General features: G+C 40.7%; 1 protein-coding gene across 1 annotated transcript; it reads right to left on the reverse strand.

Annotated features, from left to right (window-relative positions):
• Positions 1–652: 652 nt before the first annotated feature.
• Positions 653–19,709, reverse strand: LOC308370913 (protein mono-ADP-ribosyltransferase PARP14-like; the record flags this gene model as incomplete). The annotated part of the gene is made up of 8 exons (XM_080845648.1): positions 653–1,056; positions 1,234–1,348; positions 1,749–4,159; positions 4,524–4,751; positions 4,916–5,176; positions 16,703–16,742; positions 19,254–19,336; positions 19,529–19,709. The coding sequence occupies 8 exons, from the start codon at positions 19,707–19,709 to the stop codon at positions 653–655; spliced, it is 3,723 nt and encodes a 1,240-aa protein (XP_080701774.1).
• Between the last annotated feature and the right edge of the window lie 6,604 nt (positions 19,710–26,313).

A 26,313-nucleotide genomic window follows, 5' to 3' on the forward strand; every position in this document is an offset into this window, starting at 1 on the left:
GAGCACTGTTGCCATCAAATTCACTAAGGTTCAAGCACTACAATATGGGTGACTTAAACATTGCATTAGGTTTCGTAGACATCCATGTGTTTGTGCTATGACAAAAGCTGATGCATGAGGGCTTAAAATGCAATAACTGTGCATTGCAAAATATCTGTTGTGAAATGCATATTTTGTATTTTCAGTAAATTAAAGAAGCAGTAATAAAAAAAACAACAACATCTGACTGAAATATCTGGATTAAATTGGAACAGAATTAATTATTTGAGAAAATAGCCCCTTCATTGTGCAACCAACCACATTTCATTTTCAGTATTTCTTACATTATTTATCTTTTCTTAAAGACACCTGTCATAGTGTTTTGTCTAAAACTGGGAAGCTAACTAGCTAACAACCAACAGACTTGCCTTGCAAACAACAATAGCAAGGCTGGCACTATTAAAAGCTGAACAGTTGTAAAACCATTTTTTTATTACATTTTAAGAGGGTTTCTGACCGAGAAAAACTTTATTGTGAATAACCTGAGTAGCCACTGGGAAAGACAGGTATGTTTGTGTGTTCTTAACATTACCATAAGTCATCACAATTACTTGATTATTGTAATCAAAACTAGTTGCCAACAAAAGCTTTAAAATGGTTTACAACAAACTAATTACCACAATGCCCTCTTTGCCATTTTGCCCCTGATCATATCTCTGATTCGTCCTTCGACCTTGAACACGTCACGAGTCAAGCCCTCCAGGTAGATGATGGAGTCAGTGTTCCTCCTCTCCACCCTGATGCTGATGCTGACAGTCAGTGCCTTCTGCAGATTCTGAAGCTCATTTCTATCCTCCTGGGTGAAACGACTAATTAGTGGGTCCTGGATCTGAGTAGAAGTCTGCTCTTTCATGATTATTCTGGTCACGCAGTCTTTGGCTCTGTTGACCTCCTGGACCGTTTCTCCACAGAATTGGAATATGGCAGGAGCAAACTCTTCACCAACCATGACAAACTCCTCATCAGCAGATGCCAGTTCTTCAGTACCAGCAGGTGAAAACCAGCCTGTAACTGAATCTTAAATTCAAATATTTATACAAAATAAATCAATAATAATTTATTAATGGTTAAAAGAACCATTTTACTCGTTCTTTGTTTTCTGTGTTCTGGCTTATCTGATAGTAAAGAAACACTCAAACATACAGAAGACACAAGCCAACATCAGCAAGTAGGATTTAAAAAACATCATGTTACCTGAAGACTGTAGTGGTTTCTGTTTCTGTTGGCCATGACCTGTTCTCTTGCTGATGCCTAGAGGTTCACTTCTGCTCTCTCTTGGTCTTTCTCCTTGGAACGCCCTCCTGAAGCACTAAAAAACAGTTAATCAACACTGTGAGTGCACATTATAACCTATAGCAATCATTTCAGCATATTACACTATCTGTCATATACAGTACTGTGTAAAAGTTTTTCAACAGTTTTATGCCATCTTCTGCATTAGTGTATCAAAAGAAAATACATTATTTTTGAAAATAATAAAATCAGTTGAGGTATTTTTGGTTTGCTGCAATTTGCATGCTGTTAATTGAGAAATACAAACTATTTATGTAGTTTTGAAACCATCATTACTTAAAAATCATCATAATAATCTTGCATTTTGGCATATTTTGATAACATTTGGGTCCAAAAAGTTACTAGGGATAATTAACAATTGAAATCCCAGGTTGAAAAATTCTAAAGTTTCCCTTTAAGAAAAATTACACACTTACAGATGCATCTTGAATGTTTCCTTTCTTCAGGACTATCTTGACATCTTGTTTTGTGGGCAACCTCTCTGAATGTGACTGTAAGGATGAGCTCTGCCACTGCCTCTCTCCCTCTCTATATTTGTCTGATTCAAAGTCATTGAACGTTTCATTCTTCCATCCTGCAGTTCCCTCAGGTCTCCCCCCCTGATTCCTTGACCCACGATTGCCTCTCCCCCTGTATGTATGTCTCTGGGACAGAGCTTGTGGAGTTTCAGATCTTGGATTCATGTCACGGAACACCTTCTCAACAGCCTGAACCATCGCATTCACAGTTTTGTCATCATTGTTGACCAGGTAGACTTTGCTCAGGGAATTCTGTTTCCGGTTCTCAAAGTAGTCACGCACAGCATTGGCAATGGTGAGTGCGCAAAGATCCAGTGGGAATCCAAAAATTCCAGAACTGATTGCTGGGATTGCGATGGAATTGCAATTGACCCCCGAAGCGTGGTTAAGGCTTTCAGTGATGGCAGATTTAAGACGATGCACTGCTGTCTGTCTGTCAGTTGCCGAGAACAGAGGGCCGACAGCATGGACAACATGTTTGCAGGGCAGACGTCCTGCTTCTGTGATAATGGCACTTCCAGGGCGAAGCGGTCCATACTTGGATGTGTAACTGTCACAGTCTCTCTGGAGCTGATGACCAGCAGCATTTACCATGGCCAATGACAAACCCCCAAAGTGCTTCAGGTCTTCGTTGGCAGCGTTCACAAGGGCATCTGCTTGAAACACACAGATATCTGATTTGCTGACTGCAATGAGCACCCCACAAGGCATTTGTACCTCACAGTAACATTGCTGAGAGTCAGGGGATATTGAACATTTCCTGTTTCTTCCATCATCATCATCATTTACATCCTCCAACATATCATCATCCTTAAGTAGAACTACACAACGATGGTCCCTTAACATCATTGATAGTAGCAAGCTGCCTTGTTCCTGGAAGTACTTCTTTGCTCCAGGCTTAGAGACTTTCAGTTCATCTATAAACAAGCTGGTCACCATCTTCTTAAAAGCATCCAAAGCAGGTTCAACATAGATACGCTCTCCTGACAGGTTGATTTGTGGGCATCTTGGATGGAATTTCACCACCACCTCACCAACTTTGGCAAACTTTTTCCAGTCTTCTGCCTTATGGTCTTCAATGAACTTTGCTGCAGCACAGCATTTGACCTCAACAGTGTCCACAATTGTTTTGTGATCATGATTTCGCATGAATTCTTCAAGAGTCAGGCTGACTTCCTTGACAGGCTCAAAAAAGCCAGCAATGATAAGACTGTCAGGTTTGTTTGAAGTTATCAACAGTGTGATCTCCCTGGATGTGTTGTACACACTAAGGAGTTCAGTGATCAGAGTCTTCCATTCTGACTTACTGAGTACTTTTGGATCCTCTACAGTGAGAACCCTACACGCGAGAGTCTCTTTCATCCTCTGCATAGACTCACAGAGGGATGTTTCTGAGCTTGCAGTCAAAACCACAGCTCCATCCTTGATCACATAAATTGCATGGATACTTTTGGAGAAGAAGAGACGATCAGAGATCACCTCGCTGTCCACTGCCCTCAGGAAGTCCACTATATGACGGTCAAGCTCCACTGCCATCTTATTCATCTGAATTCTCTTCTCAAGGACCCAGGTTTTAACATACAAAACTTCAGTTTTTAAGCCAGAGAGGACAAGTTTCTTGATGCTGGATTTGTAATTGAGGGATACCTGGGGGCAGGAGGCTGTGATGTACTGTGACAAACCATCAAGTTGCAGGAGTCTAAACATTTCAGGAGGCAAATCCATTTCCTCTGAAACACTGTTCCTCTCCTGCTCAAACTGATCTGTTGCCTTCTGAATAATATTTTCCACTTTCCCTGTCAGGTTTTCTATGTCTTTCGACATCCCTGCCAGTGTCAACTGCCCTTTTACAGAATCCATTGTCATGACAACATTGTCCTGCACAACTGAACGCAGCTGTTTTGCCACTGAGCCACACACATCTGAGTTCATCGCCTTCTCAAGTATTGCGTATTTGGACATGATGCGGTGGAAAGAGTCTAAAGTGTTCTCCTTCCAGCTGTCTATGTGTTTGGCTTTGAGTCCCTTAATTTTCAGCAGGGCTGGAAGTGGGCTGAGCAGAACGTTGGTGTTCTCTATGCTCACCTGGCAGAAGTGTGCCTGCATCTGGTCATTGATGTGAGATAGGAGCTGCTTCTTCACGAGAAATTCATACAGTGCTGGGTGGATGCTTTCAGGGAAAGAGTCTGGAATCTTCCATCTTGGTCTATCTTTACCATACAGCGCTGTACCTAGTGACTTGTAGTATGGATGCATGCTGACTTCAACTTTGCAGATCTTGTGCTGTGTGTTCAACATGGTAACAACATCTGAAAAGTATTGTGAAAGTGCTAAAATTAACAAATAACACACATGCATTTTTTCCCCACATGCATTTGGTGTTGCATTGTTCATTGTAGCTTTAAATAAGTTTTCTGTTTTAATTTAAATTTCAGTTAATTAAATAATTTTTCCTTGCTAGTTTTGGTTTTAGTATTGGGTTTATGTGTGTGTGTGTTTGTGTGTGTGTGTGTGTGTGTGTGTGTGTGTGTGTGTGTGTGTGTGTAGGTGTGTGTGTGTGTATTTGTGTGTGTATGTGATGGTGAGCAGTCCTCTTCACAGGCTGTGTTTGTGTGTGTTTGTGAATATTGAAAAAAATAAGTCTGGTATAATTTTTCTAAAATAATGTGTTACCTTCTGGCTTTTGGAATGTGACAACAGCAGCGTTTTCTTCGGGTTTCATAGCGACACTCTGTACTTCAACTCTGAATTTATCACAGTAGAGACCAAGTAGATCTTCTTTAACCTGAGGTTTCAGACCTTCGATCCTCAAACAGCAGGTTCTTTCCAGGTCCCGGGCAGTCAGATTGTACTGCTGAAACCTTTTGCTGAGCTTGGCTTTGGTCTGAAACTTCTTCACATCTGAAACAGAGGCATTGTAGTATAATTATGGCATTATGCATTCCTTATAAGTAATTTGATTACAGAATACAATTTAAAACCATGTTATCTCACTTAAATATTAATAATCATACTACCATTTTCAGAGTAAGAAACACTAAAGCAGAACAGAACTAAATACACACCATCAGGGTGAGTGAATGTTACAACAGCAACACAAGACTCATAGATCAGCTCCATACTGTAGTCATCCTCAGAAATACCACTGATGCTCTCCACAATCAGTCCAAGATGGTCCCTGGTCATGTCTTCAGCGATCTTCTCCACAACAACAGCGTTGGACCGATAAGTGTCTTCAAGCCTTTCTTCCTGAACTTCAATAGAACCAGAGACACTGGGACCTTCATGTTGAGGATCTTGAGACTGGGATTGAGTTTTTTTTCCGTCTGGTAATATAAAAATGACGTATTACCCATAATACAATGAACTGTCCTAAGAATACTACTGAATCAGCAGGAGTACCAGCTATATTGCATCAGACCCTGAGTGATATGCAACCTCAAAACATTGTGCACAGCCATAGTTTGAATGCAGTAATTAATGCAAAGGGCCTCCAGATTTGTTCAGATTATGACAGCACAACACATTTTTACTCAAAAAGGATAAACATGCTCTCACTTTGGTTCATACTGGCATATGATTGGCCTGAATATTAACCTGAAGGTAGTGGAGTATCGTAGTAGGTTTATTATACCATGTTAGTGTGGTAAAGTGCAAAGTGCACCAATCTTTCTTTATTAAATATAAAATTTGACTTTCTTTTTACTATGTACCAATATAAAACCAACAAATGTAAAGGTTTATTTCCTCATTGTTACGACCATGGTGGGTCTAGGCCCCGCCCTGTGATATTGCATGCCTGTTCTGTCTCTGTCTCTACAGCAAGTAATTGGAGGCAGGTGTACAGCAGGTGATTGGAAACAGGTGGACCCATTGGATCGGATGGGCTACATAAGCCCTGATCAGTCTGCAGTCAGGAGAGCGTTGGACAAAAGAGTTGCATGAGAGCTTTGGATTGGTCGTTGGATTGGTCGTTGGATTGGTCGTTGGATTGGGTTATCGTTGGATGTGGGATAGAGATAGCGATTTGGATTGTCGTTGGTCGTTGGTTTTGGGATCGTAGTTGGTTTTGCTTTGTCGTTGTTGTTTGTTTATACTACCATTTAACTGAATTGACATCACATCTTTTGTTTCTCTTCATAACACTGACATTCTCCACACGTTTGCTATAATTATTAGATACTATATATATAACTGTAACCATTAATAAATAACTTATATTATATTATTATTATAAATCTGCGTGGTCTCCCCTTTATGTTTTGTTCATGGAGCCATGATCGTCACATCATAATTACAGCTTTCTTTTTTTGTCTTGTGTTAACATACTAGGGATGTAAAAAATAACTGATATTTATCGATATCCGTTTTTAGCCTGTAAGATATGACTACATTGATGTGTGAACTCCCGTATCAGTATTAAAATGACATGAACCGGTCGTTGCCCCGATTTAAAAGTTATGAACCGGTTCAAAAGCGTTTGTCTCTCCATTAACTTGCTACACAAAACACTCACTCGCTGACCTGGTGCATTTGATCTCAGTCAGAACAATGGCAGCCTGTCATTGGCCAAAGCCCAAATAGCATAAACTAATCAGGCTGTATTCTAACAAATAACGCCCCGTGGTACAGTACATGGAAGTATTATATAGACCTGGAGAGAATGACAGATTACAACTACCATTCATTTCAATGGCCAATGCTATGCTAGCTACGCCATTCATTTCAATGGCCAATGCTATGCTAGCTACTTCAGCCAAGGACGAGAAATCGATGTTTTTTTTTTTTTTTTAAACGTGTTAACAGACTTCTTTACAGTGTGTATATATATTATTTTTCCGTTTGTGAAAAATAAAAAGACAGACAGACAGACAGACAGACAGACAGACAGACAGACAGACAGACGGACCAAAAGACAGACATGTGGACAGACCAACAGACAGGCAAGCAGACAAATACACAGGACATTATCGAGTTGCGGTGGGATTGTTGTATACCAGAGTCAACAGGGGAAGAGAAGGAATTGATGAGGGAGATCTGTGTGAATGAGTGGAGATAAAATGTGCTTGGAGTGTGTGAATTAAGGGAGATGAGATGTGCCTGCATTGATGGCAATTGAAAGGGAGAGTAAAGCTGGAGAGAGAGAAAAACAAAAGGAGAAGAGGTGTAATTGGGGTTGTATAAGTGTGTGTATGTGTTTGTGTGTGTGAGTCTGTGATTATGCATATGATGGCCTAATGGGATGGGAGAAAAGGGAAAGATAGGAGAGTAGAGAAGTGGGAGGGAGAAGGGGAAGTACGTGGTTTATGCTACGGTTTAATTTGTAAGAAGATTAAAGGGTTCCAGATGTTTTTAAAGGCACATATGTTGGGTTTTTTTCTAGCGTAGATTTCTTCTGTTGATATGTGTTCTGCTAATAGATTGGACCAGTGTTTGAGATGGCAGGATGTTTTGGATAACCAGTTCTGAAAGACTATTTTCTTAGCGATAGCTAGAGAGACGAGTACTGGGATTTTGTGTTGAGATAGGAGGGGGATTTCTGAAGTGTCTCCCAGAAGACAGAGTGTTAAAGACATTGGGGCTCTCCATTCCAGGATGGTGGATAGTGTTTCAATAATGGTGGTCCAAAATGAGTGAACGGGTTGGCAGTACCAGGTAGCGTGGAGATAGGAGTCTGTGTTCCCTGAAGTGCATTGTGGGTAGATGTCAGTGTCAATAAAACCCATTTTGTGCATCTTACTACGGGTGAAGTGGGTTCTGTGAATGGTCTTATATTGTATGAGTTGTAGGTTGGTGTTGGTAGTCATTGCAAAGATGTTACTGCAGATTTGTGTCCAGAAATTGGGGTCAGGATATAGTGCCAGGTCGTTTTCCTATTTTGTTTTGGGTAGTGTTATTGAGGGGTTAGAGGTAGAGATGAGTTTGTAGATATGAGATGTTACTTTTTTGGGTTGGTTTACGAGTTTCAAGAGTTGTTCACTTAATTCAGATGGCTGCAATGTGTTGTTGGTTATTTTCATTTTGAATTTGACTAGAGATCTCAACTGTTGGTATTGAAGAAATGTGTTTCTCCCGACGCCATATTTCTGGGTAAATGTGGTAAATGAGATGAAATGTTGTCGAATACATGATGGAGGTGGGTGAGCCCTTTTTGGTGCCATTTGGGGGAGTAGATAGGTGCCTTGTGCAATTGAAAATCTGGATTGTGCCAAATTGGGGTGAGTCTGCATGGTGCTAGGGTAGATTTGGTGATTTTGTTGGCTTTCCACCAGGCTGTCAGAGTTGAGGATATTGTAATGTTGTGATAGAAATCACATTTTTTTATTGACTGTGGTAGAAAGGGGAGGTCTGTGATAGAAACCGGAGAGCATAGGGATTGTTCTAGACTGAGTCATGGGTAGGTATGTGTATTATGTTGAGTCCATTTGAGTAAATATTGTAGTTGATTTGCCAGGAAGTAGTTTTGGAAATGTGGTGCTTCAAGTCCACCTAGTTCTTTCTTATTTTGTAGAGTTGTGAGTGAAATTCTTGCTTTTTTGTCTTTCCAGTAGAAATGTGTTGTCAGAGAGTCTAGAGTTTTGAACCATTTGTCTGTGGGGCTGGTGGGGATCATGGAAAACAGGTATATGACCTGAGGGAGGGTTTTCATTTTAACTGTAGCAATTCAACCAATGAGTGTGAGTGGAAGCTTGTTCCAACGTTTATAATCATCTTCAATGTTTTTTAGGAGAGTTCTGACAGCCTGGGGGAAACTGTGATCCCTAAGTATTTGATGTTGCCAGTGGTGAGGTTAAGGGTGGGGTCCTGGGCTGCAGAGTCCCAACTGTCTCCAGACAGTGGAAGTATAATTGACTTTTTCCAGTTTATTGTATAGTGTGAGATTTTTGAAAAATCTTTAATGATATTGAATGTTTCTTTGAGGGATGTGGGTGGGGTCTGTAGGTATAATAGGAGATCATCTGCAAACAGGCTTACTTTGTGTTGTGAGTTGTTGGTATGAATTCCTTTGATTTTACTGTTTTGGCGTATTGCTGCAGCAAGTGGTTCAATGAAGATGGCGAAAAGGGATGGGGAGAGGGGGCATCCTTGTCTGGTTCCTTGGTGCAGTGTAAAGCTTGGTGAGGTAATTCCGTTTGTGACAATTGTGGCCTTTGGTGAGGTGTACAGTGTTCTTATCCAGTGGATGAGTGATTGTCCAAAACCGAATTTTTGAAGTGCAGTGAATAAAAAAGACCAGTTTACTTTGTCGAATGCTTTCTCTGCGTCAAGTGATAGAATTATGGTTTTCTGTTGTTGTTTTTGTGCAATGCTGATGAGATTGAAGAGTCTACGGATGTTATCTGATGCGTGTCTGTTCTTAATAAAACCTGTCTGATCAGGGTGAATCAGTGAAGGGATGATTGTTTCTATCCTGGAAGCTAATGTTTTGGTGATGATTTTTAGGTCGGTGTTGATTAATGATAGAGGGCGGTTGCTAGAAGGGTGTGTTGGGTCCTTATTGGGTTAAATTACAAGAGTGATGACCGCAGTATTCATGTGGGTGGGAATAGTTGAAGAGGTTTTGATGTCTGTGATAAGTCTGAGAAAAAATGGTGAAAAGAGAACCCAGAAATGTTTGAAGAACTCTTCTGGTAGGCCGTCTGGTCTAGGGATGAGAACCTTTAAGATTTTAACGATTCCGGTTCCTTATCGATTCCTGCTTATCGATTCGATTCCTTATCGATTCTCTTATCGATTCTTATTGGGTAAGGGGTGAAAAAAGAGCACAAACGGATTTTTTACATTAATGTTCTTTTATATAAATATCTAGAATGCTGTACACACCATAAACAGAATGTTTACATAAATAACCAAAAACTTTTATTAAAAAAAACAGACATTCTTGCCACTAAATATAAAACAACAATATTAAAATGCATATGTGGTGAGAGTGTCAACTCTAAAGCTATACATTGACATTGCAGAGCACTGTTGATTGCTATTTCACTCATTCACTCATACACTCATCTATACTGTATCAGATGAGTGTATGAGTGAAATAGCAAACAACCCCTATATAGATATACCTCAGGAAATGTCTCATAATTGTTGGAATATTACAATACATCCAGGTTTAGTTTAAGTTAGTCCAATCTAAACCCCTCCCTCATTGCACTCTTGAGATAAACTAAATCTGGCAATAAAATGGCACTAACAAAATCGTTGAATTTTCTGATCTGACATGAAGCCCTTGTTATTGAGTAAAGGACTGTATATTTTTTTGTAGGTTGCTTGGTTGTTTGGCTAATCGCGAACTATTATGCTTAACGCTTCTAATAGCAATGTAGAACCCACTACAAACACAATAACGTACTGAAACATACTTACTTGTATCATGCACACAATGCCTCACATACGTATTTGAACAAAGATGATTCGCAAACTAGGCATTCAGTATATTTAAAACTTAACTATTGCTGCCACTGAATTGAAAGAGAAACGTATCCATATCTAGGGAGCTGCACGCGTTGCTAGACAACGCCATTATTAACGGAGTCTTTTGCGCTTCATCCCTGACTTAAGGTAAACTCCTCAAAATGTTTTATCATAACGGTGTTACTCGTGTGTTATCAGCAAACTTTCTAGAACCAACAGAGGGGAGGCAAGCACTGCCTCTGCCTCAAAGCCAACAGCTGAAAATAGAAGATTCTACAGCTAAGCTAGCCTAAGTTATATGACAATGTCCAACATCGCCCATTCTGTTAAGCAATTAAATGCTAAGTTTAGTTATGGTTAACACGACAACGCAAACGTTTGCTGATAACACACGAGTAACACCGTTATGATAAAACATTTTGAGGAGTTTACCTTGGTAAGTTAGGGATGAAGCGCCGTCGTTAGTTGAGCTGCTGCAGGCATCAAAAACATGACAATCTTGTAATTTAATACCATGTTGTGTGCTCAAGTGCTTATTCATAGTAGATGTACCTCCTCCTTTTGACGAAATACATGTTGTACAGACGTTACAAGTGACCATGTTTGCATTTGTTCGAGTGAAATAAAGCCACACTTTAGATCGCTTCTGTCTAGTTGCCATTTCTGCTGCGGTCTGATTTTTTAAAGGGAGAGTTCGTGCATGCGCAAACGGCACAGAGGTCCGTTAACAGACCCGGTTATGAATTTGGCTAACGATTCCAAAGATTCGGCTCATTAGGAACCGGTTCTAAACAAGAACCGGGTTTCGGTTCCCATCCCTAGTCTGGTCCTGGTGATTTATTGTTTGGCATGCTATGTAAGGCTTTGGTCAGTTCTTCTGAAGTGATAGGTTGGTCCAGATGGTTGGCTTGGTCTGTTGTTAGTGAGGGGAGGTCAAGATTATTTAGAAAGCTGTCAATTTCTGATTGGGTGGGTTCAGTACCGGCTGAATACAAACTACTATAGAATTTTTGGAAGATGTTGTTGATATTTTGCGGATCCTGAGTAGGGTTGCTTGAGGAATCGAGAATAGATTGGATAAGTGATGTCTTTTTTATGTTGTAACATGTTTGCCAAATATTTGCCTGCTTTGTTGCTGAGATGGAATTTTTCGTATTTTAGTTGTTGGATACAGAACTGCGTTTTTTTATTTATGATACTATCCAATTGTGCTTTGACTTGTCTTAGCTGGATTTGTGTTTCTTCAGAGGGGGTAATTGACTGTAAATTGCTTAGCTGTTTAAATGTTTCCTCTAGTGTATTTTCTAACTGTTGTTGCTGTTTTTTCTTGAATGATGAGTATGAGATTATTACGCCTTTCATGACTGCTTTGCCTGTTTCCCAAAGGGTTGATGGGGATATATCTGGAGAGTCATTAATCTCCAGAAAGGATGCCCACTCTCTTTTGATCAGAGTGGTGAAGTCAGGGTCTTCTAAAAGTGATGAGTTGAAGCGCCATCTTACAGAGGGTTTGGTTTGTGATGGGGTGGCTATATTTAAGGACACAGGGGCGTGATCACTAATGATGATGGAGTGGATATTGTTTTCTGAAATAAAAATCGATGTTGATTGCGTTCCCATTAATTCTACAGACATCCTCGGATTAAAAAAATTATAATAATAATAAATAGGAGAATATTTGTATCATTTACCATTATGTTTAACATTTATAGTCATGATTCCGAGACCGAGGCATCATGATGTCCTAACATAAATAAAAGCACTATACGAACACTGCAAATGGCAGTGAATAAGTAAATAAGCACTAAACTCAATCGTGTGGATATAGCCATGGTGGAATTGAATGGACACATCTACATTCTGCAAAAATACCTCCACCCCTGCACCGGTGAAATTAGGTCTGGGTTTACGGGTGCTCGCTTTCCGCTTTGACATGATTTAGATCAGTCTGAAGTTGCTTTTGCATTGCCTGTGGAGTGTGCACCGTTGCAATTGCATGCTCCTATAAGGAGCTGGAGGGGCGTTTCTGTATGCAAGTTCAGGTGCATTAGAAAGCGCGTTCAATGTAAGAATCAGTGCACAGCTAAGAACACTTAGGCAGTTTAAGAATGCATTTCCAGACGTTGATGAATAAGGAGGAGATTTTTTCTTAGGGTGGTCTTTCAAAGTTGGTAAGAAGATGTTTAAGAAGACACTAGGGATGTCACGAGAACCGATACTAACGATACCTTTCGGTACTAAAATAACAAAACCAACCGACGATACCCATTTTTTTGAAGCACCGTAGGTACCGTGATCGCCGGTGCCAGCTGTTAGAATCGGTGCTGCGCTTCTTCTGGAACTGACGGGGGCAGTATACGGTGTTCCAGTCGAAGTTTTGACATGTTTTTCACACGCAGATCTGCCATTTACTATTGTAAACGATGAAACTAGTGGAGGCGGCCAGGTGTGAAGTGTTATCGTGTGGAAATGGCGTATCGTATCATAAGCTCATTTTGGAGGATACTTATCATATCTGGCAACACTGGGAAGGCGGTCGACCAATGAGAGCACGCGCAAAAAGGTGGAATGGAACGGAGATACCCTTTCCAAAAGACGTAATATTAGTTTGTGAAACTCCCAGAGAAACACAAATATCCGATGAGGCTAAATCCCAGACGCTTTTGGAATCCCTGCCGGACGCATTTTTTAGGTCTCGCAAAGAGGACATGAACGGGTAAAACAGGACGTCTAGTCAACCTACTTTTGAACATTATGCAAACGATGCTACCGTGTTCTTCAGAACAAGGGAGATAGTACTTTCAATTTAGCAAAGCACCTGAAAGACAGTCATCTGTATTTGTTTAAAGAACTCAAGGATAGTTCTGATTCATATTAACATCCAAATAATGCAGTTTTTCAGTTTTTTAAATCTGTCATACTGAAATACATTTAACATGATGTTTTAAATGATGGGCACGTGGGTTACAATAGCTTATGTTATGTACGTAGTTTAGGTAAGCTATGCTGTAGTTTTAACGTTAGCATAGCCTACCTTGGTTAGAAGGAGATAGAGAGAGAAAGAGAGCATGTATCTTGCAAGTATCATGACTAAACTAGGGAAATTCACAGAATGTCATAGTTTAATATAGTTACACATAAATATGCAATTGGTTTGATAAAACACGATTACCCAATTTATTTATTTATTTCAATGCCATAGACTCAATGTAGCCGATGTTTAAGACGATGACAGCTGGAATTTCGCCGCAACTACACTGAACATTTCGATTTATTATGTATTAAAGGTGCATTATGCAACAATTATGCTTCAGGATTAGGGTTAGGATAAGCAGTTTAACCTTAAAATAACAGCTTAAAAAAAATTGGGGCGCTACAATGACATTTAATATGGAGAATCACGTCGGTGCCATTGGCATAGCAGGGTCGATAGGCATATAACTGCGTTCTGTAGTTTTGCCTGCCGCAGCCCGCCGACCTGACTTGCTTACCTTCTGCCGATCTAGTAAGTAGCTTATTTGCCGTCTTGCTTAGTCTTGTGTTGCACTTGCTTGATGTTTGACTGTGTAAGGACAGTCGTTGAGTAACTAGTTTGTCATACTGTCAATGTCAGCACATTTCAAGAGATTTTGTTAGTTTTAGCTGCTAGCATACCTTTAGCGAATAGCTATTGATCCATACTGCACCTTTAAATACGTCCTTCAAGAAGCTCAAAACTCATGTTCATCTTGTTAGCTGAATGGCTGCATTGTTGTATCCACGGTTTTGTTTTGCACTGTTGTTTGATTTTGCACAGCACCTTTTGAAAAGATGCCTGGAAGTCTGGAATGTGTCTAGGGTCCCTAGTTGTTCCACTTTAACCATTAATTGCACTTTATTATGTTGTGCTATGCTATATTGCACATGTTTTGTATGTCTTATGACATTTTGCTATTTTGACATTTTAATAAAGAAGTTCATGTTTCAAGTTCAAGTACATGAATTCTTGGAAAATCCTTTTTTTTTTCTTTTTTTTACCATGGTATCGAAATTGGTATCGAGAATAGTGTTATTTTACTGGTATTGGTACCGACAACTGAATTTTTGGTATCGTGACACCCCTAGAAGACACTTAAGAATATGTTCGAGAATGAGGTCCATTGTTTCCTCACAACGCAGTGTTTTCAATTATCGAACTGCATCGAATCGCATCGCATAGAATGCCACTGAATCATCTTTTTATCAACATGCATCTTTTCTTCTATTGAATCGTGCCCCATTTACATGAGAGATTCATACCCCTGTAACATACCCTCAGCTATCTTTATGCCAGGGCCTGCAAAAGCTATAAATGGGTTGGAGTGAAGTATAGGTGCAGTACATACCAGCAGATTGGTTGTCAACAGGTGGTTCGCCCTTTGACAGTTGCAGGAGTTTAAACATGTCAGGAGGCAAATCCATTTCCCCTGAAACACTGTTCCTCTCCTGCTCGAGGTGATCCGTTGCCTTCTTAATTATACCATCCACTTCCCCTCTCAGGTTTTCTATGTCTTTCGACATCCCTGCCAGCGTCAACTGCCCATTTACAGAATCCATTGTCATGACAACATTGTCCTGGACAACTGACCGCAGCTCTTTTGCCACTGAGCCACACACATCTGAGTTCATCACCTTCTCAAGTATTGCGTACTTGGACATGATGGTGTGGAAAGCGTCTAAAGTGTTCTCCTTCCAGCTGTCTATGTGTCTGGCTGTGAGTCCCTTCATTTTCAGCAGGGTTGGAAGTGGGCTGAGCAGAACGTTGGTGTTCTCCATGCTAACCTGGCAGAAGTGTGCCTGCATCTGGTCATTGATGTGAGATAGGAGCTGCTTCTTCACAAGAAATTCATACAGTGCTGGGTGGATGCTTTCAGGGAAAGAGTCTGGAATCTTCCATCTTGGTCTATCTTTACCATACAGTGCTGTACCTAGTGACTTGGAGTATGGATGCATGCTGACATCAACTTTGCAGATCTTGTGCTGTGTGTTCAACATGGTCACAACATCTGAAAGGTATTGTGAAAGTGTTACAATTAACAAATAATTTGCATTGTTCATTGTAGCTTTAGATTAGTTTTTCTGTTTTTATTTTAATTTCAGTTAATGAAATAATTTTTCCTTGCTAGTTTTGGTTTTAGTATTGGGTTTGTTAACTATAATAACCCTGGCACAAATGTGTGTGTGGGATTGTGTGTGTGTGTGTGTGTGTGTGTGTGTGTGTGTGTGTGTGTGTGTGTGTGTGTGTGTGTGTGTGTGTGTGTGTGTGTATGTGTAATTCAGGATGCTGAGCAGTCCTCTTCATAGGCTAAATGTGAATACTGAAAATAATCAGTCTGGTATAATTTTTCTCTCAACAAAATAATTGTAGCATGTGTTACCTTCTGGCTTTTGGAATGTGACCACAGCAGCGTTTTCTTCGGGTTTCATAGCAACACTCTTTACTTCAACTTTAAATTTCTCACAGTAGAGGCCCACTAGATCTTCTTTAGCCTTAGGTGGCAGACCTTCGATCCTCAAACAGCAGGTTCTTTCAAGGTCCCGGGCAGTCAGGTTGTACTGCTGAAACTTTTTGCTGAGCTTGGCTTCGGTCTGAAATTTCTTCAAATCTGAAACAGAGGCACATTGTAGTATAACTATGGCATGATGCATTCCTTATAAGTGATTTGATTACAGAATAAAATGTAAAATGTAATCTCACTAAATAATCACAAAACCATTTTTAGATAAAAAAATATACAAAAACACTAAAGAAATATTTCATCTGAGATGTAGTGCCTAAGCAAATTGAACAAAATGAAATGCATACCATCAGGGTGAGAGAATGTTACAACTGCAACACAAGACTCATAGATCAGCTCCATACTGTAGTCATCCTCAGAAATACCACTGATGTTCTCCACTATCAGTCCAAGAAGCTCCCTGGTCATATCTTCAGCGATGTTCTCCACAACAACAGCGTTGGGCCGATATGAGTCTTCAACCCTCTCCTCCTGAACTTCAATAGAACCAGAGGCACTGGGACCTTCATGTTGAGGATCTTGACACTGGGATTGAGTTTTATTTCCCTCTGGTAATATCGAAATAATGTATTACCAATCATTTCTTTATCTGTTCATATGAGAGAATAACATATATGTTTTCCTTTAAAGGGGAAGCATGCTCTCGATGTGGTCCATACTGGCATATGATTGGCCTGAAAACTATCCCAAGGGTAGTGTAGTACTCTAGTGGGCTTGGTGTAGTAAAGTGCAAAGTGCATCGATCTTTCTTAATTAAATACTTACTTTTACTACCAACTTATATAAAACCAACACGTTAACATTTGTGTAACTTGTGTTAACATACCCTCAGCTATATTAATGCCATGCCCTGCAAAAGCCATTAAATGGGTCAAAGAACAGTACAGTTGCAATACATACCAGCAGATTGGTTGTCAACAGGTGGCACGCCCTTTGCCTCCTTTTAAATAAAAAAAACAAATAACAAGTTGCTTCAGACCAAGACTACAAAAGCAAGTGTTCTTTATGGAAAATTATATTCAGGGTGTCTGCAGGTTTTAACAAGTGCAATTTTAGACTTTTTTAGACCATCATGGGTTCAATTTAAGACCTTCACGGAGTATCAAAAAAAGAAATAACAAAGCCAGACTGCGGTCAATTGACATTTATTGTCAATGAAACAAACATATATACATCCATTATTTTACATGCTTCTAAGCTGTGCACTTTTGGTGGCAATTTCATCCTCCAGAACCTTAAGCTGTTAGAGTTTGTCTTTAGCAGCCCTCCTCAGAGCATTGGATTTTGAGAGGAGCTCTGCCATTTTGCTGCCAGCCTTGCCCTCTGCTTGCTCTGCCAACTGAGCCCAATTGATCGCAAATGCTGGACGCAGCACTAGAACTAGTACTACCGGTAGAGGTATTATTTCTGCTAGCTGCAGAACAAAACTGGGCTATACCATGCGAATTTCGCGGCGCATTTGCCGAGTCCTGGTGCTTACTTGACTTTGTGTGCGATTCCAGTGCCTTAATGCCCAGGGTCCCGAGTTTTAGAGTTCTTTTGCAGAGAATGCAGTAAGCCTCACTGTCGTTGGGAACGCGTTTCAACCAGTCCGAAAATTCCGGTCGCGAGAGTTATCATTGAGTTTGCATTTCCCCATCTTCTTCTGCCATTTAGTCGTCTTCTACTTCATAACTTCCCGCCTTGCTCGCACACAGGGAATCAAAATACTTGCTACTGCAAGTGACGAGAGTACATTTCCGTTTCACATCCGTAGTTTTCTTATTACGTTCCACTAACAGCAACATGTCATGTAGAACTACACGGACCATAACTGTGCCCATTACAGGAAAAGAAAAAACAGAACGCCGTGGAAAAGGACGTAAAAAAATATATTTTTGCATTGAAACGTAGGTCTTAAATTACTCAAACTCAATTTTAGACATACAGTGCAAAAAATCGCTATATTTTAGACTTTTTTAGGCCTAAAATGGAAAATGTGTAATTTTAGACTTTTTAAGACCCCGCGGACACCCTGTATATTCCAGCTCCTAATGTCACACAGAAAAATGCCAAGATGCTACCCATGGGAAACATACTTCGAGGTCATAACATCCCATTTCACTCCTATGCAGATGACACACAAATCTACATCCGAACTTCACCCGACAAACAATAGGCACTATCACAGACCAAATGCCTGGATGACATCCAGCACTGGATGAGCAACAACTCACTACAGCTAAATGGTGGCAAGTCTGAAGCCATTCTTATTGGCACGCCCCACCAAACAAAAAAGGCCAGTATCATCACCCACATCACCATAAATGGCCACCCCACCCCTCTCTCCTCACTCGTCACAAACCTTGGTGTCAAGCTGGACTCTTCATTGTCCTTTGATGCACACATCAAATCCATCTGCCAAACTTCATTCTACCACCTGAGAAACATCTCAAGGCTGAGGCCTTCTCTTCCCAAATATGCTGCAGAAAAGCTGGTGCACGCATTCATCAGCTCCCGTCTGGACTACAGCAACTCTCTGCTGGCAGGTCTTCCAGCAAAAACCATCCAGAGGCTGCATTATGTTCAAAACAGTGCTGCCCGGGTTCTCACCAAGACACGGAGATCCGAGCACATCACCCCAGTCCTCCACTCCCTCCACTGGCTTCCAATCAACCAGAGAATAAACTCCTACTTCTAGTTCACAAGGCCATAAACACCACTGGTCCGGCCTATCTCCAGGAACTCCTAACCCCTCATCTTACACCAAGGACTCTTAGGTCCGGACAAGCAAACCTTCTTGCAGTTCCCCGGACAAATATGTCCAGAATGGGAGATCGTGCCTTCTCCTCGCTGGGGCCACGACTCTGGAACAAGCTCCCGGAGAACATTAGGGCTTTGGACTCCATCACTACTATTAACTTCAACCTCAAAACCAATCTTTTTATATCTGCCTTCTCCTAAAGTCCTGGTTTCTGTTTTTGTATTTCTTTTCTGTATTGTTTTTTGAATGCACTGTTTTTTTAATTGCTATTGTGACCCTGTTAAGCACCTTGAGACATCTTTGTATGTGAAATTGTGCTAAACAAATAAAATGCATTATTATTATTATTAATATTATTAAGATGATTAGTGGCTTAAAATAGAATACAGGTATAACTCATGGTAGACATGGGAGGTGCCAGTGTTGGTTGGTCAGCTGACTGGGAGAGTTCCGGACTCCTAATTTAACTGTCATGTAAGATTATTCACTCTGTTAGACCTACCTGTATTCCACAGCCACGAAGAAAGAACAAAGAGCTGCCTCAGCTATTATTATTAATTCGTTTATTTCTTCCCAAGAAAACACGTGCTCCTCTCCTCTGCTGCACTGTCCTGAGCACTAGCCTGTGTATGAATCGTAGGAGAGGTTCTGGATATCATTGAAATGCCATTGTCTGTTATATAACCCCAACAAAACACACACACTTACCAGTTGTCTGGTGAGGTATAGCTTAATCTGCTCGTTGTCGATGGTGATTTCATGTTGCGTGTGGAGAAGAACGCGCTCTAGAACTAGGATTAGACAAAACATTTTCCTTCAGCCATTAACAACAGTAGCCTACCGCTCGTCACTACTCTTACTTATTTAGCAAATTATCAAAACAACTAGGTAGATTCTATGGCCATAATTTCAGTTAGACGACAAAGAAGGCAAGTGCTACACTTATTTATGGAAGTGATCATATCGTCGAGTGCAGTACTTACCCTCCTCTTGTTTAAATCCAATAGTAGCCGAGTTCGCTTTCTCTTCATATTCCACGACACAGTCACCCCCACCAGCTTTCTTCTTACTTTGAAAGTGTTTTTGGAGTTTTTGCCGAAGCACTTTACGGTGACTAGGCAACCATTCACCTTCTACTAAAACACGATATTGACAGTCTTCCATCTTGTTCTCGTCTGAAGCCTACTGACTGGATGAAGGCAGTTTATTATTATTATTAAGTTTCACTTTCATTTCAGGTTGCCAACTCGGGGAGTGGTAGCCTACCAGGAAACTGAATTTTGAACCGAATAAGTGGTGTAACCACATACATAAATGTTTGGTATAACTTTGTCATGACATTTAAAAAAATTGAGAACATCGCATATAGTGGGCCTCTCTATTAACCATGTGTTACTGCTGTTGAAAACGAGGACCGTCTTCGTTGGTCTCGGAAGGCATCATCCTCTACATTTTAAAACTAAATACTTTTCATCATTTACAAATCAGCTTTTCGTCGTCACTGACTGACAGCCTGCAGTTTTTTGGACTTTGCTTTGGTGAAAATGCGGGCTGCTGGAATAGGCTCCACATTGAGTAGCGGGGAACTCAGAACAGATGGCATACGAAAGGGAACCCGACAAATGGAACAAATACTCCCGAGTTTGGACACGAAAATACAAGAAAGCCTGTCCTTTTACTACTACTACTTCCACTGCCATTTTTTACCTCGTCAAAATTATAAGCCACTAGTAATTATTCTTTCTTCAAGGTCTTTGAGTTATTTTACAATTACAATTCCTATTGGATTACATAGAGTTGAGGCTTAGAGTAATTCAATTATATTCTATTCAATTATACTCTCTCTCTCTCTCTCTCTCCCTCTCTCCTTAATGCAGAGGTGTTCCTCTTTCATTTAAAGTAGGTATGAAAAAGTAAAACTTGTCATGGGGGAATCAATAAGGACTTGCCTGCGCTTCACTGTCCTGATGGAGGTGGAAACAGCTAAATAAATGATCATTACTGCATCGCCCCACTGTGAAACAATGCACAAAGGCTCTCACCCATCCACAGAAACGAGCATGCACACATACACCTCAGCAACAAACTACAAGCACTGTCTGAGAAATTGCTGTTGACTTCCTCACTACAGCTGAAGCTGAGATCCCACCTATGGCTATTTACAGCCTATTACATCATATATCATTATCATCACTACTCACTGCTAATTCTTAATTTTTCTAGATAAAAAGATTTGTTTTTAAATCCATTTTACTCAACAGAGTTCATGTACGTACTGTATTACTGCATGCTCATCCTGTGACTAATGGCCAACTGCTCAAAGTCAGCAAGTCAAAGCAAACAGTAGCCTCTGCCATATGAATAGCCTTGTTTCCACTATCGAGACAAACCCGGGCGAGTTAGTGTTTGCCTATGTCATTTCTGGGACTTCGGGCCTCCTCTGGGCATCCTCAGGGCTTACAGTCAGGGGCTTTTGGTCTGCAGAATACCCTTGGGCCAAGCAGGGTGTCACTACCGGATGGTAGTCCTCTACCGGATGGTAGTCGCGCACATCGCGCAAACACCAACGGTTTACTTGTTTTAACGCACAATGTGGGTTTATTTAACGTTATATTGAATACTTTTGTGAACGGTTTACGGCTTAACGTCGTCATATGGGGGTTATATTTAATTATGTTGTAAACGGTTTACAGCATAAGGTTCAACCTAGTCATATGACGGTTGTCTTCAAGCATAATGTGGGTATATTTCATGTAATATTTAATAATGTTTTAAACGGTTTACAGCATAAGGCTCAACGTCAACTTATTGGGGTTGTCTTCACGCGTTATGTTGGTATATTTAACGTAATATTTAATATGCAGTCGACAGTGCCGCAAAGTGCGCGACACCTGTCGACACCGGATGGTAGTGGTCTACCGGATGGTATTCGCGCATGCGCACTACCCGATCACGCTCTACCCGATGGTAGTCGCGCACTTCGCGCATGCGTCACTTTGCGACACTGTCGACTGCATAATTAAATATAACATTAAATATACCCGCATAATGCATGAAGACAACGCTAATATGTTGACGGTGAGCCTTACGCTGTAAACCGTTTACAACATAATTAAATATACCCACATTATGTGTAAAGACAACCCTCATATGTCGATGTTGAGCATATTTAATGTAATATTTAGTTATGTTGTAAACGGTTTACAGCATAGTAAACCGTTTACAACATAACTAAATATTACATAAAATATACCCACATTATGTGTGATGTGCGGGACTACCATCCGGTAGAGGACCATCCGGCATCGACAACTACCATCCGGTAGCAATTGATCGGGTAGTGCGCATGCAATGTTAGCTTAATCAATAGGAGACTGAACAACCAACATGATTATAACACTTTTGATAGGTGTCCTTTCTCACGCAGTTGATGAGCATAAAAGCTAAGACATTTCAAATTGCACGACTAACAGGGTACGCATCAATTACTACCCAAGTCTGTTACAACTTTAAATAGTGAACATGACCCTGGCTGTGACGCAGGCAGGCTACAGACACGGTGCATGTCATCAACACAGGTGGATCAAATCTCAATAATAAATAATCTCAAAAATAAGATACAATGTACAAAACACAGCTGGCTCAAATGGATGTTAAATTAACATCAAGTTACTGCATGGTTGTTGAAGTTAATCTATTAATTACAATGAATAATTAGCATGCTATTCGAGCCATGCTTTAACCACAGGCTAACGTTAACTTTACTTATGTAAACAATTGAGACTAGCTTGCTATCTAACATCAACTATGCCTTTAACTGGCTCACATTAAAGCCACGGCTTCAGGCTACATGTGCTTTGTATTGCTAAACTACTCCAGTAGACTTCATGAGAGTTCGAAGGGAATTGAACCTTAAGAAGGATATACTTTAACTATGCATTGCACAAATTGAAGATCAGAAACAGCAAACGGTCAAGTCAGCAGTTTCCATTATATTCCTTTATCTCTCTCTCTTCATATCGTAGCACTTTCAAAGTTAAGGTCTGAACTCCGGACACATTTCGAACAAACGTCATGAAATATTGAACAAAGATCTTCCCCAACATCTTCCCCGACCTCGCTTATGGTCTTTACATTACATTCAACCCACCTTCACAGTAGCTCCCTTGAGACCCACAGCGAATCACCCACATCAAATCACTTTCCTATGAAAGGCAAAGGCCCTGATCCTCAACAGGAGGGGAGAGAATGATTAGTCACAAGAGGAAACAAGCCACTGTGAGCTACTGACTGGCACCCCGTTTAATCTGCAGGATGAGATGGAAAGGTAGCTTAGAAATGTCTCCCTGTTGAAATTATATCACATTCTTGTATTCTTGTCGTGGTATTTGCCTTGATGAAGTAATTGAGGCTTTGTGTTTAGTTCAACACAAACAGAGGGACAGACAGGGAGTGTTTGTACGTGACTGAGTGAGTGCAGGTATGCTTGTGTCGATGTGCATGTGCACTGTGTCACTAAAAGAGATGGGAGTTTCCTCGCTCTGTACCTAAATTCCTCTGCATCTGTAACTGTAGAATTCTCTATGCCCCTCCCCCGGCCAAACTCCAAATCACCTGATGTTACTGTCACTCCTATTATGGCCCTATGCATTTGACTCTTTCATTTTATGACTTGCAGGGAAATGAAAGGAGTTGATTACTCAGGATGTGTAAGTTACTGTGAATCAAGTTGATGCATACCGTGCACTGGATGTGTAGGTTACTGTGAATCAAGTTGATGCATACTGTGCACTGGATGTGTAGGTTACTGTGAATCAAGTTGATGCATACTGTGCACTGGATGTGTAGGTTACTGTGAATCAAGTTGATGCATACCGTGCATTGGCTGCATATCCTATTGACGCCTGTAGAGTTTCAGTTTTATGATCAATGACTATTTAAAAAGCTGTAGAGGATGCAACTTATGGGAACTTGTGATTTATGTACGATTGTCAGTTTGAACTGGACAGAAACTTAAGTGTTAGTCCTATCAGGAAAACTCTAATGCTACGTCATTCATTTATTCAGTACTCCTGACCAATAGCCTGCTTACAGCTGCCTTTAAATAGACTTCACTAACTGGCCTCCTTTGCTGTCTTCAGTGCACTGTCATATCGATGATCCCCTCCAGCATTTTGCCACCACCAGTTCAGTCCTTGTTCTGTTGTCCACGGGTAGGCTGCCCCTGCCATCTCAATCAGGCAGGATCTGCGGAAGAGACCACGTGCCTCAAACTGGACAGAGGATGGGGTCTAGACCAAAGACTAAATACTGGTACTGTTTCATACTATATTGTACCATCACTTCATGGATTTAAATGTCAAGTTCCCCCCTGCCTCCTGAGTCTTTCTGAGTTAGACGTATGTGACCACTTTAAACTTTTTACGCACAGTCTACTCTCAAGTCATACATACACACACTGTAAGCCACAGTGTGATAACATCTATTATACTTTACACATTAACATGGTAACATGTTTTATTCTTTAAACAGTGAGGAATAAGGTACACAGGCAGAATAGGAAAAAATATACAGGGGAGAGAGGCGGAGAGAGAGAGAGAGACAGTCTACGTACACACTGTCTCAACATTCCCTAAGTTTACTGAAGCGAGAAACGAGATGTAGTCTAAAAGCAATCTGTCTGCATGTATCTGGGGCTTATGTAAACCAGCTCCGTCTGAGGACTACATCTGTGCGGGTGATTGAACCGGAGTGGCTACAGTGCTATTATTTTCTAAAACACTGCCTCTGTAAACCTCCTCTCCACTCTGCTCCTTTACCCATTCACAAGCGCATTCACTCCAACTTTCCATTCATGAATGAAGATTTCACTGAACATTTATTGGTACTGTAAATCACTGACAATGCCGCTATGTATGTGAGAGCTGTTTACAGCTATACATTTAGTCCTTTTTTTCAGTTTGTAGCGCCCCTGTACTCTAACTAAGGAGCGTAACAATATATGGTTCAGCTATGATTGACACAATATCCTTAAGGGCTAATAATAGGCTCGGCATTGGAGGGGGGAGAAAACTGACAACAAGACTAATCTATCTATTATAAATACTAACTACTTACTAACCGAGAGTGAGGTCATGCTGGTAAATTATCAGACTGAGGCCGTAATGTATCGACCGAGCGAGGCTTAGCTTGCTCCAGGCCAAGTAGTTCAGTCGCTCTTTGGGTAGCTTGCCATTTAATGTTCTCAAGGTACATCAAAAACCAATCGGAGATGCGATCATATAAAAAAACAGTTCGCGTCAAGACAAGTTCACGTCAAGGAAAAAGTAACAAAGTAAAATGATTTAAAACAAAGAAATATTAATGGATAAGAAAAACGATTTAAAGGTTAAAAAAAAGAGGATTTCGAGGAGTATCCAGGGTGTCAAAGAAAGTAGTATATCAAAAGAAAACAAAAGATCTCCTTGGAGAATTACACCCGACTAATGACCATTCTACCCACTTATTCAGGTGGGTAACATGTTCAATCTTTGTTATCAATCTTTTCTTTATAATCAGCATTAGGAATATTTTCAACATTGAAATCTCGTTTCACATTAATCTGTTTGTTACAAGAAAGAGAGACTATTGACGTAGATGCTGGTAAACAGCAGCATGTCTCCCAAATCAGACAGTGGAATATTAAGAAGAACAAAAAATGCCCAAATATTTGTGGAAGCAGAAAACATAAAAGTCTGTAGTGGTCTAGTGGTGAGATAGATAGTGTCTTGACTGTGAGGTTGGAAGTTTGAACCTGAGTTCCTTCCTTTCCAAAGTTATACCATCATACTTTCACCACTGGAACATCATCAAACAGCAAATTCAGCCTACCTAGCTTTGCCAGCAAAAGCACAATTGGCAATTGCATTGTAATCTTGCCAAGATAAAGACTAGGACTGAATGCAGTGGAATGAACATTAATGTGGGTGTGTGTGTGTGTGCACTGCTTCATCGTTGGGTGTTTAAATGTTTCACTACTAGTTACAGTATGTCCAGAGATCCATTTGGAGTTGCTTGTTTAATGGACCGAATTCCCTGAAGTCTTGCAAAGACCCAGGATTCTGAGCTGTATGTATACAAGCATGTATGGTCTCGATGAGTGCATCCATATATGTTTATGTATGAATGTGTTTTGAAACTGACCCCAGTCCATATAAAATAGCTAATGAAGTTGTTTTCTTGGGTAGGTTTCATTTGTCTTTAAGGTCAATTCTGGCGACAAATATCGGATTCATGTGATTTTGTTGAAATCTACATTTTGTCTGATCTCAGCATGATAACTCACACTTAATCCTTTCCCAGGTGCGGCGCACGCCCTTCTTCGTTTGCTTGTCCCGGGAGCACAAGGCCACTGTGACCCTGGCGGCTGTCCTGGGGGCCTTTGTTATCTGTTGGGCCCCCTACTACACCTACTTCACCTGCATGGGCATGAGGGCTGAAGCCGACCCGCCTGAGATTGTCCACTCGGTGGTGCTGGGCTACTTCAACTCGGTGCTGAACCCCATCCTCTACCCGGCCCTGAACTGCCAGAAAGAATGCCGGGGGGAACAATGTTAGCATGTTTTGCTGTGACGAAAAGGCTGGTGGGGAATAGTAAATTAATTCCCTAGGATCCCTTTGGGTGGACAGAGAGAGAGAGAGAGAAAGGGAGAGACAGGCCTAACCAGTCAGGGCTGCTTCAGAAGGCTGGCGATAGTCACTGGTAACCAGAAGACGTCAGGCTAAATCT

The sequence above is a fragment of the Sprattus sprattus genome (assembly GCF_963457725.1).
Source record: "Sprattus sprattus genome assembly, chromosome: 1".
In the NCBI taxonomy this organism is placed as follows: Eukaryota; Metazoa; Chordata; class Actinopteri; order Clupeiformes; family Clupeidae; genus Sprattus; species Sprattus sprattus.